The sequence below is a fragment of the Tamandua tetradactyla genome, chromosome 22 (genome assembly GCF_023851605.1).
Source record: "Tamandua tetradactyla isolate mTamTet1 chromosome 22, mTamTet1.pri, whole genome shotgun sequence".
In the NCBI taxonomy this organism is placed as follows: Eukaryota; Metazoa; Chordata; class Mammalia; order Pilosa; family Myrmecophagidae; genus Tamandua; species Tamandua tetradactyla.
This window is the reverse complement of record NC_135348.1, coordinates 40,405,814-40,419,525: the sequence shown is the minus strand read 5'-3', so window position 1 is coordinate 40,419,525 and position 13,712 is coordinate 40,405,814. Positions and strand designations below refer to the sequence as shown.

At 34.4% G+C, this 13,712-nt stretch overlaps 1 protein-coding gene and 1 pseudogene across 2 annotated transcripts in view; both read left to right on the top strand.

The window, feature by feature from the left end:
- Nucleotides 1–13,712, top strand: part of ABHD18 (abhydrolase domain containing 18) — a 133,710-nt gene that overhangs the window by 95,102 nt on the left and 24,896 nt on the right. The window contains exons 6-9 of one of the 2 annotated variants that reach the window (XM_077140067.1): nt 940–1,018; nt 1,125–1,209; nt 2,734–2,761; nt 4,592–4,730. In XM_077140067.1, coding sequence (XP_076996182.1) covers nt 940–1,018; nt 1,125–1,209; nt 2,734–2,761; nt 4,592–4,730 — 331 coding nt within the window. Of the gene's footprint in view, nt 1–939; nt 1,019–1,124; nt 1,210–1,239; nt 2,762–4,586; nt 4,731–13,712 lie in introns of those variants that run through there. The other variant, XM_077140066.1, reaches the window with a different exon arrangement.
- Nucleotides 7,802–12,225, top strand: LOC143665942 (killer cell lectin-like receptor subfamily I member 1; annotated as a pseudogene).

The following is a 13,712-nucleotide window of genomic DNA, read 5'->3' as shown; positions in this document are numbered from 1 at the left end:
GCCAAATACTACAGGAAAAAGATAAATAGGAAAAAAAAAGACAAATAGAAAATTATCTGAGTTTATTTTTTGTGGCATGGATTGACCTTAGTTTCCTAGCTCCTAAAACAGATACCATACAATGGGTTGGATAAACAGTTGGAATTTATTGCCTCACGGTTCTGAGGCTGGCTGCTAGCAATCCTTGAGTTCTTGGCTTTTCCATCATATGGCAATATATGTGACAGCATCTTCTGTCTCTTCTGGCTTCTGTTGACTTTTAGCTTCTGCTCTTGCATGTGGCTTGGTCTTCTTAGGCCTTCAGTAGTAGGATTAAAGCCCAGCCGCATTCAGTTGGACTACATCTTAGCTAAAAAGAGCATCTTCCAAACGTCCTGTTTACAATGGGCTCACACTCATAGGAGTAGATTAAGAATATGAACATGTTTGTTTGGTTTTTTTTCCTGGGATACATAATTCAACCTCATAAACTCCAGTATCAAAATTTTAATAATTTCAGATCCTGTCATATATTTCCAAGTTAAAAAATAAAAAAGATAACATAAACCATTTTACTCACACATCCACAACATGTACAGCCAAGTATTTTTCCTACAAGAAGAAAAAGAAAAGCTATCTAAACAGTTTTTTTTAAAACTTAATCATATACATTAATGTCTCCAGAAAATAAGAAACATTTATTATGCATTTATACATTTGTGGTATTGAATTAGGTAAAGAATAATTACAAAAAATTATATAATTATCTTGTGTTGAATATACTCTAACACAAAACAAATTTGCAATATTTTTGTAGCCTCTAGGAAAAAGTAGTTGAGTCAGTCAGTTTTAATTTGAACTTCCAAATTCTGAATAATCTTCTCCCAGATAATTTACTTATGAACTTTCAAAAATTTTGTTGAAAGCCTTTTAAATAACTGTTGTGTTTTATTTAAATAGGTTCCAATTTATTGTGCCAAAACAATGGAGCAGCAAATATAGACCTGTATGTATTCATCTTGCTGGAACAGGAGATCATGTAAGACTTTACTATAACTTCTTAATCTCTAAATAATTTGTTACATTGTCACATTAACAGATGTGGTTATTATGTTCTTTAAATATATCATCTTTTCTTCCTTTAGTACTACTGGAGGCGACGAACACTAATGGCCCGTCCTATGATTAAAGAAGCCCGAATGGCTTCTTTGTTGTTAGAAAACCCTTATTATATCCTTTTGTGATATGTAAAAAACTTTCCTTTTGTTAATTAATTAATTAATTAAGTCATCAAAAGGAAGGATAGATAGTAACCAATTTTTGTAAACCAGGAAATTTAATGATCAGTTAAAAATATACTTAAAGGAGCAAGAACAAAGAATAGTAAAAATTGTTTCATGCCTTTTAAAATACCAATATAGATAGTATACACATATAAATTGTATTTCCCTTTCTAGTGAGAGTTATGCTGAATTTTGATCATAAGTCACATATTTGCTTTTTAAGGAAACTCATGTTTTATATTCATTTTACAGTATCAGCTGAGGTTTAGAACAGATCTTAACTTATTTTCAAGATGACGTCAGACTGTTCACAGAAGAAGAAACAAAGCAGAACAGACGCACAGATATAAAGAAATGTTCAGCTTTGCTGGTAATAACAAATGTAAAGTTAAAGTAACAATCAGCAAAGATTTAAAAAAATGAAATAGCCTTGATGAGGCTGTTGTGAAGTGGACACTCTTATTACAGGTGACTGAAAGTCAGTTCGACCCTTTGGAAAAGCATTTTATCATATGCATCAGGAGCCTAGAAAAATCTCATGTTTGTCAGAGTGATTTTTATTCTTGGAAATTTTTTCTAGGATATATACTAAGAAAAGAGAAAACTTAACGATATTTGGAGAGCTTTATAGAATTTACTTAAATACCTTTCAATAGAGAAATTAAACTGTGGTTTGTAGTATTGAAATACTTTGCTACCAGTTGTGTTTATTCACTGCCTCTTGATACCTCAGTAACCTTTTTTGGATGTGTGACCTAATCTTTCTGCACCTCAATTTTTTCATTGATAAATGAGAATAACATCTTGGGTTGTTGCTCAGAGAATTATACTTAATACTGCCTAGAATAGTGACTAATAAATAGTAAGCATTCAGTAAGTTGTAACTGTTAGTTATTATTTAAAGATGTGTAATAATGTATAAAAAGTATTTATGATGGAAAAATGGGATATAAAACTGTAGTGTAAAAGTTATGCAAAAAAAACCACAAAAACTGTGTATAAGGAAAAATACTGAAAGAAATACACTAAAATGTTAATATAGTTATCTGTAAATTAAGTCATTTTTTTCTTCTATCTGCTTTTCTGTATTTTCCAGGTCTTCTATAATAAACATGATTATATACATTAAAAAAACAAACCAATAAACTCGATTTTTAAATGAAATTGAAGGTTGCACAACCATGTAATTATATTAAAAACATTTAATTGTGTACTTTAAACATTATTTGACTGTGCCCTTTAAATTATATGGCATGTGATTACTTGTCAATAAAGCTCTTTTAAAAAGGAAAATAAGTTGACAAAACTGAGAATTTCTAAACAGCCTAATTGAGATAACTAGAAAGTAGTTACTTCACTAAGTCTTTGAATACTTTGTCTTTAAATACCCTTAAGCTACTTTGCTTAAGATAATGTGTTTTAAGACATATATTTAATTTTTTAAAACTTTCTCTTTGACCCACACTCTTACATGGCTGCAGGAAACCCAAAGATCAAGTGTAAGTATAGTATCAACTTCAGTTTGTAGTCCTTATACTGGATTTTCAGCAGCAGTAAAATTTTTTAATATCTTTCAGTTATACATTTCTAAGTTTAATATCTAAATGTTGGGAAAAAACTATTATAAAACTGTCATAAAAATGTTGTCTTGAGTGCACGGTGGTTCAGTGGTAGCATGTTTGCATTCCATGTGGAAGATGGGTTCAATTCCCAGACCATGCACCCCCCCCCCAAAAAAAAAGTTGGCTTAAATTTTTATTGTAATATCTTTGCGTTTTGTAATAAATTTTAATAGACTTGAAGTATTATTTGTGAAACTTTGAAGAAATGATAAAATTTTCTTTCAGTACATTTTACTTGCTTTGTAAAGTTGAACACTTTACTATTTTTTTTCTTGCAATGCATAGTATAGAAAATGTAGACACGGTTTCTTTATGAAATGTGAAGACAGATATTTTGCATTTCCACAGTCTCTGTATTATGTTTAGTTTGGGTTCATTCAATAAATATTTGAATATTCCAGGCAATAGGGATATAAAGTGGTTAAACAATTTAAAACGGATTCATCATTATAAATAACTATTGTCTGATAGCCTCACATCAGTAACATTTCTCTGTAGAAGAGAAAACTGCCATGAATCCGAACTCTACACTTTAATTCCAGGCCACCTATGTAGTCAGAGGAATATATAATCACAAATAAAAAACTGGCTTGAGGATAGAAAACAAAGATAAGGGTAAGTGGGCCCTTTTCTGATGAAGTGTGAGTATGATCTTTTTTGATGAAGGATAACATAGTTTCTATGAACAGAAAAAAACAGTCCTCTTGGACTTGGAGCTCTGAGAAGGACATTGTTGGACAGTGGACATAAGATCCTTGGGGGTCAGGATTCTGTTTTGCACAACAGGGCATTCCTTATGGCACTTGATTCTTGCCCATCATAGTTGTTATATGTATCTAGTAATTGATAATAAAATGCATTTTTGAACACTTGAGCAGGTTTTCTTCTGTTAGCTGTTTATGTGCGTATGTCTTCAAATGAATTAAATTTTGAAAAATATATTCTGACTTGGACAATAGTTTATCACTAAGAAATAAACTATAATTTTTTATCACTAACTAAGGATGATTCTGGGATCTAAAAAGATATGTTTAATTATTACAAGAAAATGTACTTTTATATAAAATTAGCTCTAAAAACAGAAACTCCATTTGAATTGGCCTTTATTTAAATTTAATTAAACCATGTACTTTTATAAAGACTTATTTTTCCAGTATTTTATTATATTTGTAAACTGTGTATTTTGTGAAACTAAGCATTTATCTTTAACATTTCAGTAATATGTGAGCCTTGTATTATGTTAAATAAATTATTTTACATTGCTTTTTTTCTTTTAATTTTATGCTTTAAGTTCTAGTGCAGTAATTCTTTTCTAAGGAGGAAATCTATAAATTTGTTTTTGCTTTTATCAATAGTGATAATTTCACTAAAAGCTAGCAGAATAGGAATATTACTTTGTTTTTACAGTTTTTATACGATATCAAAGACGTGAGATATTGTTTCTTTTCTAGACTTCCAAATAGATATTTAAATAGTTGAAATACAATAAAGATTATATGCTATTGAGCAGATACACATTTTTAAAAAAGGTTTTAGGTGATTATATAGAACAATGTTATCATCATTCTACTATTTATTCCATTATTTTACTTGGTTATCTGGTCTTTTAAAAGAAAAGCATGAATTCTGGCTCCCTGTTTCAAATTTGTATTTATTAAAATGTAATATGTAAAATAAGTTGTTCTGTCTTTTGTTTTTTGAGGCTAGAAGGTCCAGCTTAAAAAATGTGTCTGACCTTTTTGTGATGGGAGGAGCTCTCGTTTTAGAATCTGCAGCTCTCTTGCACTGGCTAGAAAGGGAAGGTTATGGACCTCTGGGAATGACCGGAATATCCATGGGAGGACATGTAAGCCTACTCAATTAAACTTACATTTAACTGTGATTATGTAGAGAAGAGCTAGAAAATCTGATTATTCTAAAAATTCACTTTAAGTATAAAATTATTTTTAGGATTGGTGAAAGGAAGCAAAAACATATTCTGAATTTCCATTTATGAAGTAATGATACTAGTGTTTTTTATGATATATAGTGAAATAGATTGTTATTTATAGTTATACTTCATGTTGGATAAATATTTTACTAAAAGCTTAGTAAAACTTAGCTTTTCACGTCTCAAGTATGAATGCCTTATTTCGTTGTTAAATTGGTCAAGATAGCTAATTTGGAAAATTGTTTCATTTATATCTTATTTCCATCCCCAGTGCCTCCACCCTATTTCACCCTCATCTTTCTTCTAGAGTATAATCAAACAGCCTTCTAATTGGTTTCTCTGTCTCTAGTCTTTTTTCTCGCTAGTTTGTTCCCAACAGTTTTTCTCTGCACCATAGCTAGAGTGATTGTTCTAAACCTGATCACCGCTTTCCCCACTGCTTAGAATCTGCCAAAGTCTTGATGCTACACTGGGCTCTAGCTGTGCCAGGTGCTAGCATCCCTCTAGTGGAGTCTCATTCCCTTTCACCTAAGCAAATAACAGCTTGCTCTTTGGGTGCTCGTTTAGAGCTTGCTTCCTATGAGAAGTTCTTCCTGATTCCCAGCCCTCCCTTCAAACTATACTTCATCTCTCATTAGTACTTTTCTCACTGTACTGTGTTTACTTGTTTAGCAGTCTGTTTTTCCCACAAAGAGCAGGAATATGCCTCTCTGCTTCATTAGCTGGCACATATTAGTTGCTCAGTACATTTTTTTCAATGATTTTTTATTGTGAAATATAACATACATACAAAAACTAAAAAATAATTTTAAAAAAGCAATAATTTTCAGGGTACATCTTAACAGGTAGTTACAGAAGAGATTTCGAAGTTTAGTATGGGTTTTAGCCGTAATCATATTTATCTGTTAAGTATACAGCCCCTTTCAATCATATCCATCTTCAGTATGGCAATGTTGCTTGTTATCCCACTAATGAACTACCATCACTTCTATCTGTTCCCTTGCATTTAAATTCAACTTCATTAGCTAACCGTTCACCCATCTTTAGTGTCTGTGTAGCTGTCAGTTCTCTACAAACTACATTGTAAGCTTCTGAGTTTACCTTTACAGGAGTCATAATAGCAAAATCATACAAATATGATACGAATCATACAAATACCAAAATCTTTCCTTTAGTGTCTGGCTTATTTCACTCAGCATTATGTCCTCAAGGTTCATCCATGTTGTTATATGCTTCAGGATGTCATTTTATCTTACTGCAGTATAATATTACATCATATGTATATATACCACATTTTGTTTTTGCCCTCATCTGTTGATAGGCACTTGGATTGTTTCCAGCTTTCAGCAATTGAACATAGTGCCACTGTGAATATTGTGCCACTATGAACATGGTGTGCAAACGTCTGTTTGTGTCACTGCTTTCAGCTCTTCTGGGTATATACTGAGTACTGGTAATTGGATCATGGGGCAACTCAATATTTGGTTTTCCAAGAAACCACCAAATTGTCTTCTATTGTGGCTGTGCTATTATACATTATCACAGCAGTGCATAAGTGTCCCAGTTTCTCCTCATTCTCTCCAACATTTATAGTTTCCAGTTTGTTTAATAGCAGCCAGTTTTGCAAGGGTGAGGTGATATCTCATTGTGATCTTGATTTGCAATTCTTTTATGGTTAATAAAGATGAACATCTCTTCATGTGCTTTTTAGCCATTTGTATTTGCTCTTCAGGGAAATGTCTATTCATATCCTTTGCCCATTTTATGATTGGGTTGTGTTTTGTTGTTGAGTTGTATAATTTCTTTATGTACACAGGATTTCAAACCTTTATCCTATATGTGATTTCCAAATATTTTCTCTCACTGAATTGGCTGCCTCTTCACCTTTTTGACAGAAGTCCTTTGAGGTGCAGACGCTTTTGATTCTGAGGAGTTCCCATTTATCTATTTTTTCTTCCACTGCTTGTGCTTTGGGTCTAATGTTTAATAAGCTATTGCCTATTGGTAGATCTTGAAGATGTTTCCCTATATTTTCTTCTAAGTTGTTGTGATACTGGCTCTTATATTTGAATCTTTGATCTATTTGAAATAATTTTTGTATAGAGTATAAAGTGAGGGTTCTCTTTCATTCTTTTAGCTATCGTACCCTTTTATTCAGAAGACCATTCTGACCCAATTCAGTGAATTTGGGGGCCTTGTTGAAGATCAGTTGACCATAGATTTGGTGGACGCACTCTCTCAGTTCGTTTCCATTGGTCAAAACTTCTGTCTTTGTGCCAGTACCATCTGCGGCTTTATAGTTAGCTTTAGCATCAGGAATTGATAGTCCTCCTATGTTGCTCTTCTTTTTAGGATATCTTTAGCTATTTGGGGTCTCTTTCCCTTCCAAAATTTGATAACAAGGTTTTCCAAGTCTTTAAAGTAGGTTGTTGGAAGTTTGTTTGGTATTGCTTGAATCTGTAGATCAGTTTGGATAGAACTGACATATTGATGCCATTCAGCCTTCCTATCCATGACCACAGAATGTCATTCCACATATTTAGATTTCTTTGCTTTCTCTTAGCAGTGTTTTGTAGTTTTCTGTATATGGTTCCCTCATATATCTCGTTAAGCTTATTCCTAAATATTTGATTCTTTTAGTTGCTATTTTGAATGGAATTTTTTCCTTAATTTACTCCTCATGTGGGTCATTATTTGTGTATAGAAACATTACTGATTTTTGTACATTAATGTTGTATCCTACTACTTTGCTGAATTTATTAGCCCAAGTGGCTTTGTCATAGATTTTTCAGTATTTTCCAAGTATAGGATCATGTCATCTGCAAATAATGAAGGTTTTACTTCTTCCATTCCTTTTCATTCCTTTCTTCTGCCTGATCACTCTAACCAGAACTTCTAGTATAATGTTAAATAATAGCAGTGACAGTGGGCATCCTCATCTTGTTCCCGATCTTAGGGGGAATGCTTTCAATCTTTCACTGTTGAGTATGGCGCTGGCTGTGGGTTTTTCATTATATGCCTTTTATGACATTGAGGAAGTTTGCTTCAGTTCCTACCTTTTGAAATATTTTTAACAGAAAAGCATGCTGAATTTTGTTGAATGCTTTTTCAGCATCAATTAGTATGATCAGTGATTTTTCCCTTTCATTTTGTTGATGTGCTGTGTTACAGTGATTGATTTTCTTGGGTTGAACCACCCTTGCTTTCCTGATAGAAACCCCAGTTTCATGACATAATGTGTCATTGGAATTTATTTGCTAGTATGTTGTTGAGAAAATTTGAATCTATGTTCATTAGGGAGATTAAATGTCTGTTATTTTCTCTCTTGTAGCATCTTTATTCGGTTTTAGTGTTACAGTGATGTTAGCTTCATAAAATTAGTTAGGTAGCATTCCTTATTGCTCAGTTTTTTGGAAGAGTTTGAACAGGATTAGTGTTAGTTCTTTTTGAAATATTTGCTAAAATTCCCCCGTGAAACCATCTGGCCCTGGGCTTTTCTTCAGAGGAAAATATTTGATCACTGATTGAATCTCTTTACTTATAATTAGTTTGTTGTGAGATCCTCTATTTCCTCTCAAGTCAGTATAGGTATTTCAGTGTTTCTAGGAATTTGTCCATTTCATCTAAATTGTCTAGTTTGTATAGTTCATGTATTTTGGGAATTTATTTTTTCAAAAAAAAATCTGTTTTGGTTTTTTTTAACAGGGTAAGAAAGTTTCCATGAACGATAAAATAGGAAAATAAAATCTTCATCCAATGTCTCTTTTAATTGTTCAAGTCTTTAATCATCAAACAAAAATGTACTATAGTACTATCTAATTAAAATACACTAAAATAGATTGTCAGTATTACCCAGTATAGTGAATGACAAAATCTTATGGATTGAGATAATCCAATGTAGTTGAATACCTGCTGTTTTCTAACAAAAATTGTATGTTGTTTTTATTTTGAAGTGTTATCTCTGGAGTTTTCTGTCATTCTAAAAATTGCATCCTGGTTCAATTTTAATGTATTCCTTTAGCTGATCATTTTTCTTGCCTCTTTGTGTCAAGAAAGTCTGCCTAGAATTTAGTAGATTGGGACCAAACTCAGACAATGATTCCTTCTTCTTCAATATGCTTTTCTAATCTAACGGTTGAGAGTCATCTTGCAACTCTGACACCTCAGTTAAGTCCTACCCCTTCTCCTAGGCAAACCATACTCTTAACTTTTAGATGTTTACAGTATTAATGTCTCTGTAGATTCACTATTTCAGGCAGAAGTTACATATCTTTGACAGATAGGAACTGAAATCTTCATTGTACTTAAATAGCTTGGCACTGAATTTTATGTGCTGTATTAGTTTGTTAAGCTGCCGGAATGCTCTATACCAGAAGTGGAATGGCTTTTAAAAAGGAAATTTAAGGAGATCCATACAGCCAGAGACCTTTGGAGATGAAGAAGGAAAATGCCCCAGGGGAGCTTCATGAAACAAGAAGCCTGGAGAGAAAGCTAGCAGATGTCGGCCATGGTGATGTGCCTTTCCAGTTGAGAAAGAAACCCTGAACTTCATTGGCCTTTCTTGAGTGAAGAAACAAAGAATATCCAAGACTGACCAGAGCAAGGTCATATCAGGTCAACAGCAGACAAATTACATGGAACTGAAATTTCACAAATCTTATCTCCAGCAAAGAAAACGGTTTGTTAGAGGAAAAAGGAAAGATCACCGGTCTGCATTATGGGAAGTGATTGCAGGAAGCCTTGGAGTCTTGTATACACTCTTGATGTCAACAGTGGGTGTCTTGCTTGCAAATTTATTTTCTATAAGAGAAGAACAAAAGAGAAAACTCTCACTAATTCGTACTCTGTCTTCTTAAAGTGAATGTCCCTATGATCTTAGTTTAGACCACAGGATCAAATTTGAAAACAGTTATCTTTCCAGTGAAACCAAAACCTGGCTAGTGAGCCATGCTGCCTATGCAGAACTGAATTCCTGTCTTCTGAAGATAGATACCAGGGAAGAGCTGGAAATTATATCAGTGTTTGGAATTGAAGGATGGATTACCCTCAAGATGAATGAAACCAATGGATCCTGGCTATGGGAAGATGGTACCAAGTGGTACAAAGTCTATTAACATTTCTGGAAAAGAACTATAGTTGTGTATGTATAAGAGGAAGATATATTTATAATGATGACTGTTCATCTAAGGAAAGTTATATCTGTGAGTTTAGCATATAGCAGTATTTGTTTTACTAATATATGTTGTTGCTGAATCCTAGATAATATTTGCAAAGTAAAGAAAGGAATTTAATAAGTTACAAGTTTAGAGTTCTAAGAATGTGAAAATATCCAAATTGAGGCACCAATAAGAGGTTACCTTTCCACAATAAAGGCTTATGCCATCCAGAATACCTCTGTCAGCTGGGGAGGGACGTGGCTGACATCTGCTGGTCTTTGTTTCTGGTTAGTTGCTTCCAGCTTCTGATGCCTGTACTTTACTCTAAGCATTTTTGGGCTTCTCCAGTTCCTCTGGGACACAACTCTGGGTTCAGGCTTGCTTAGCATCTCATGGGAAGGCACATGATGATATCTGCTGGGCTCTGCCGATGTTTAGGCATCTTCTCTCTCTGTGGGCAGTCCAAGCATCTCCAAACATTTGTGTCTCTGAAGTAACTGTTCTCTAAGTGTTTGCTTCTGCTCAAAATGTTTCCCATTTTAAAGGACTTCAGCAGACTAATTAAGACTCACCTTGAATGGGCTGTCACATCTCCATCTAATCAAAAGGTCACATCCATAATTGGGTGTGTCACTTCTCTGTGGAGATAATCTAATGAAAAGTTTCTGCCCTTCAGTATTGAATCAGGATTAAAAGAAAAGGCGCCCCTACAAGATTGGATCAGGATTTAAACATGGCTTTTCTGGGTACAAAATAGCTTCTGTCACATGTGCTGTCTGGAGTAGAACAAAATTGACCCAATGCCATTCTAAGAATGACCTCCAGAGTTTTCTGTCTCTCAGAGGAACTTTTACAGAACTTTTTCAGTATTCTTTCATTGTGTGGTGTTCTTCCCGAACATAAAATAAGATTAACCTCTAATGTCATGTGACCAAGATAGATCTTTTTTTGATGATGGAAATCTAATAAGCCTTATGAATTCAGTTTAAGATATTTCCCCCACAATCTCCCTTCAGGCTGAGAATTTGGATTCTGGATGGCCCTTGCTTTTGGAGCTTTTCAGTTTATTCCCCAGGCCTCTGATTATCTTATGATTTTTTAAAATTTTTGTTAGGATCCAAAGTAATGACATCCCCATTTGTTTCTGTTTATTTTTGTCCTCTTCTTTTTTCTTTGTCAGCCTAGCTAGGGGGTTGATTTTATTGATTTTTTTCAACCAGTGTTTTGGTTTTTTAAAGCTGTTGGAATGCAATATACCAGAAATTGAATGGCTTTTAAAGAGAGAATTTATTAAGTTGGAAGTTTACAGTTCTAAAGATGTAAAAAGCTAAAGCATCCATGGAAATATACCTTGATTCAAGAAAGGCTGGTGGGTCCGGAGCACCTCCGTCAGCTGGAAAGGCATGTGGCTGGCACCTGCTGGGGTCTTCGGCTTCTCATTTCAACCAGTTTCCCCGGGGACATTTTCTTTCTTCATCTCCGAAGGTCTCTGGTTGTGAGGGCTCTGAAGCTTTTTCCAAAACACTTCCCTCTTTAAGGACTCGGGTAAGGGACCCCACCTTGAATGGACAGAGATGCATCTCAATGGAAACCACCTAATCAAAAGGTCCCACCCACAATTTGTTGGGTCACATTTCCATGGAAACAACTTAATCAGAACAATCCTACTATGCAATATTGAATCAGGATTAAAGAACATGGCTTTTCTAGGGTACACAATTTTAAACCAGCACGACCAACTTTTGTTTTTTTTGATTCTTTCTTTTGGTTTTTTGTTTGTTTTCCAGTTTGTCTGTTTCTGCTTTAATCTTTGTTATTTCTCTTCTTCTATTTGATTTGGGTTTAGTTTGCATTTCTTTATCTGGTTCCTCCAGACAAGCGTTTAAGTCCTCAGTTTTTGTTCATTCTCATTTTTTTTGGATGCTTTATGGTGGGGATCACATTTCATTATTTTTCCATGTGAGTATCCCATTATTGCAGCACCATTTTATTGTTTTTTTTTTTAATATAGGCAGTTAGGGCAATAACTTTCCCTCTCAGCACTGCCTTTGTTACTTCTGTAAGTTCTGATATTTGTATTTTCATTATCATTCATCTCCAGATATTTACCTATTAGATACTTCTCTAGCAATTTCTCTTTGACCCACCGATTGTTTAAGAGGATGTTGTTTAGGGCCACGGTAGCTCAGCAGGCAAGAACGCTTGCCTGCCATGCCAGAGGACAAGGGTTCAATTCCTGGTGTCTGCCCATGTAAAAAAAAAAATGTTTAATCTCCATATATTTGTGAAATTTCTGGTTCTTTGGTAGTAGTTAATTTCCAGCTTCATTCCGTTGTGCTCAGAGAAAGCGCTTTGAATAATTTCAATTTTATTTTATAAAGACCTGTTTTGTGCCCCAGCATATGATGTATCCTGCATAATGTTCCTTGAGCACTAGAGAAGAATATATCTGGTGTTTTGGGTTGTAGTAATCAATATATGTCAGGTCCAATTCTTTTATTGAATTGTTTAATTTCTCTATTACCTTGTTGATCTTCTGTGTGGTTGTTCTATCTGTAAAGGGGAGTGGTATATGGAAGTCTCCTAATATTGTTGAAATGTCTGTTTCTTGTAGGGCAGGTCTCTTTTGACACGTTCTCTCAGCCTTTGTTTTTCTAAGAAGATTTTAATCCCTTCCTCAATTTTCAAGGACAGTTTGGCTAGATAAAGAACTTTTGGCTGGAAGTCTTTCTCGTTCAGGATCTTAAGTATATCATACTCCTGCCTTCTTATCCCCATGATGCCTTCTGAGTAATCAGAACTCAGTCTTATGTGGTTTTCCTTGTATGTAATGAATCACTTTTCTCTTGTTTTCAGGACTTTCTGCTAACTCTTCAGCATTGGAGTGTGCCTATTTGGATTTATGCTATTTGGGGTTTGTTGGGCTTTGATTTGCATATTTATGTCTTTTGTAAGAGTTGGGAAGTTTTTCTACATTATCTCATCAACTAACCTTCCTAGCCCTTTACACTTCTCTTCTCCTTCTGGGACACTGATGACTTTTATTTGTACTCTTCATGTTTTTTTATCATTTCCCCGAAATCCAGTTCCATTTTTTCCATTTTACTTGCTGTTGGTTCTTTTGTGCATTCAAGTTCAATGTCCTGTCTTCTAGCTCACATATTTTTCTTCTGTCTCTTCAAATCCGTTGTTGTGTGTCTCTAGTATATTTTTAATTTGGTCTACAGTGTCTTTCATCTCTGTGAGATCCACTATTTTTCTATTCTTTCAAATTCTTTATGTTCCTCGTGTGTCTTCTTGATTTCCTTTATGTCATTATTTACATCCTGGAATGGCTGGGCTATCTCTGCCTAAATCTTCAAGTGCGTAGTCATTTTCTGATATGTTTGGAGCAATTGTTTATCTTAATAAGGTCATTTTGTAAGTTGATTTCCTTGACTCTTCTGAGGTTTTGTATTTGCATGGGTTTGCATTGAATGTCCCCTTTTGTCAAAAATTACTTGCCAAACCAAGGAAAGATCTCATGGAGGGATTCCGTTCTACTTGAAGCTTACCAGCAGATGGCACTCTTGAACTACTTCTCCCTCTCAGTCCCATCTCTCCCCCAACTGTGATGGTTGGCTGAGTAAGATGGTGCAGGGCCGGGAAGCTGTTCTCAATTCTTTGTGGGCAAAGAGGTGCTTCTCTTTGCCTCAGGGAACCAGCCTGCTGTGCATTTGGGGAAGGGTTGCCAGCCTCCACG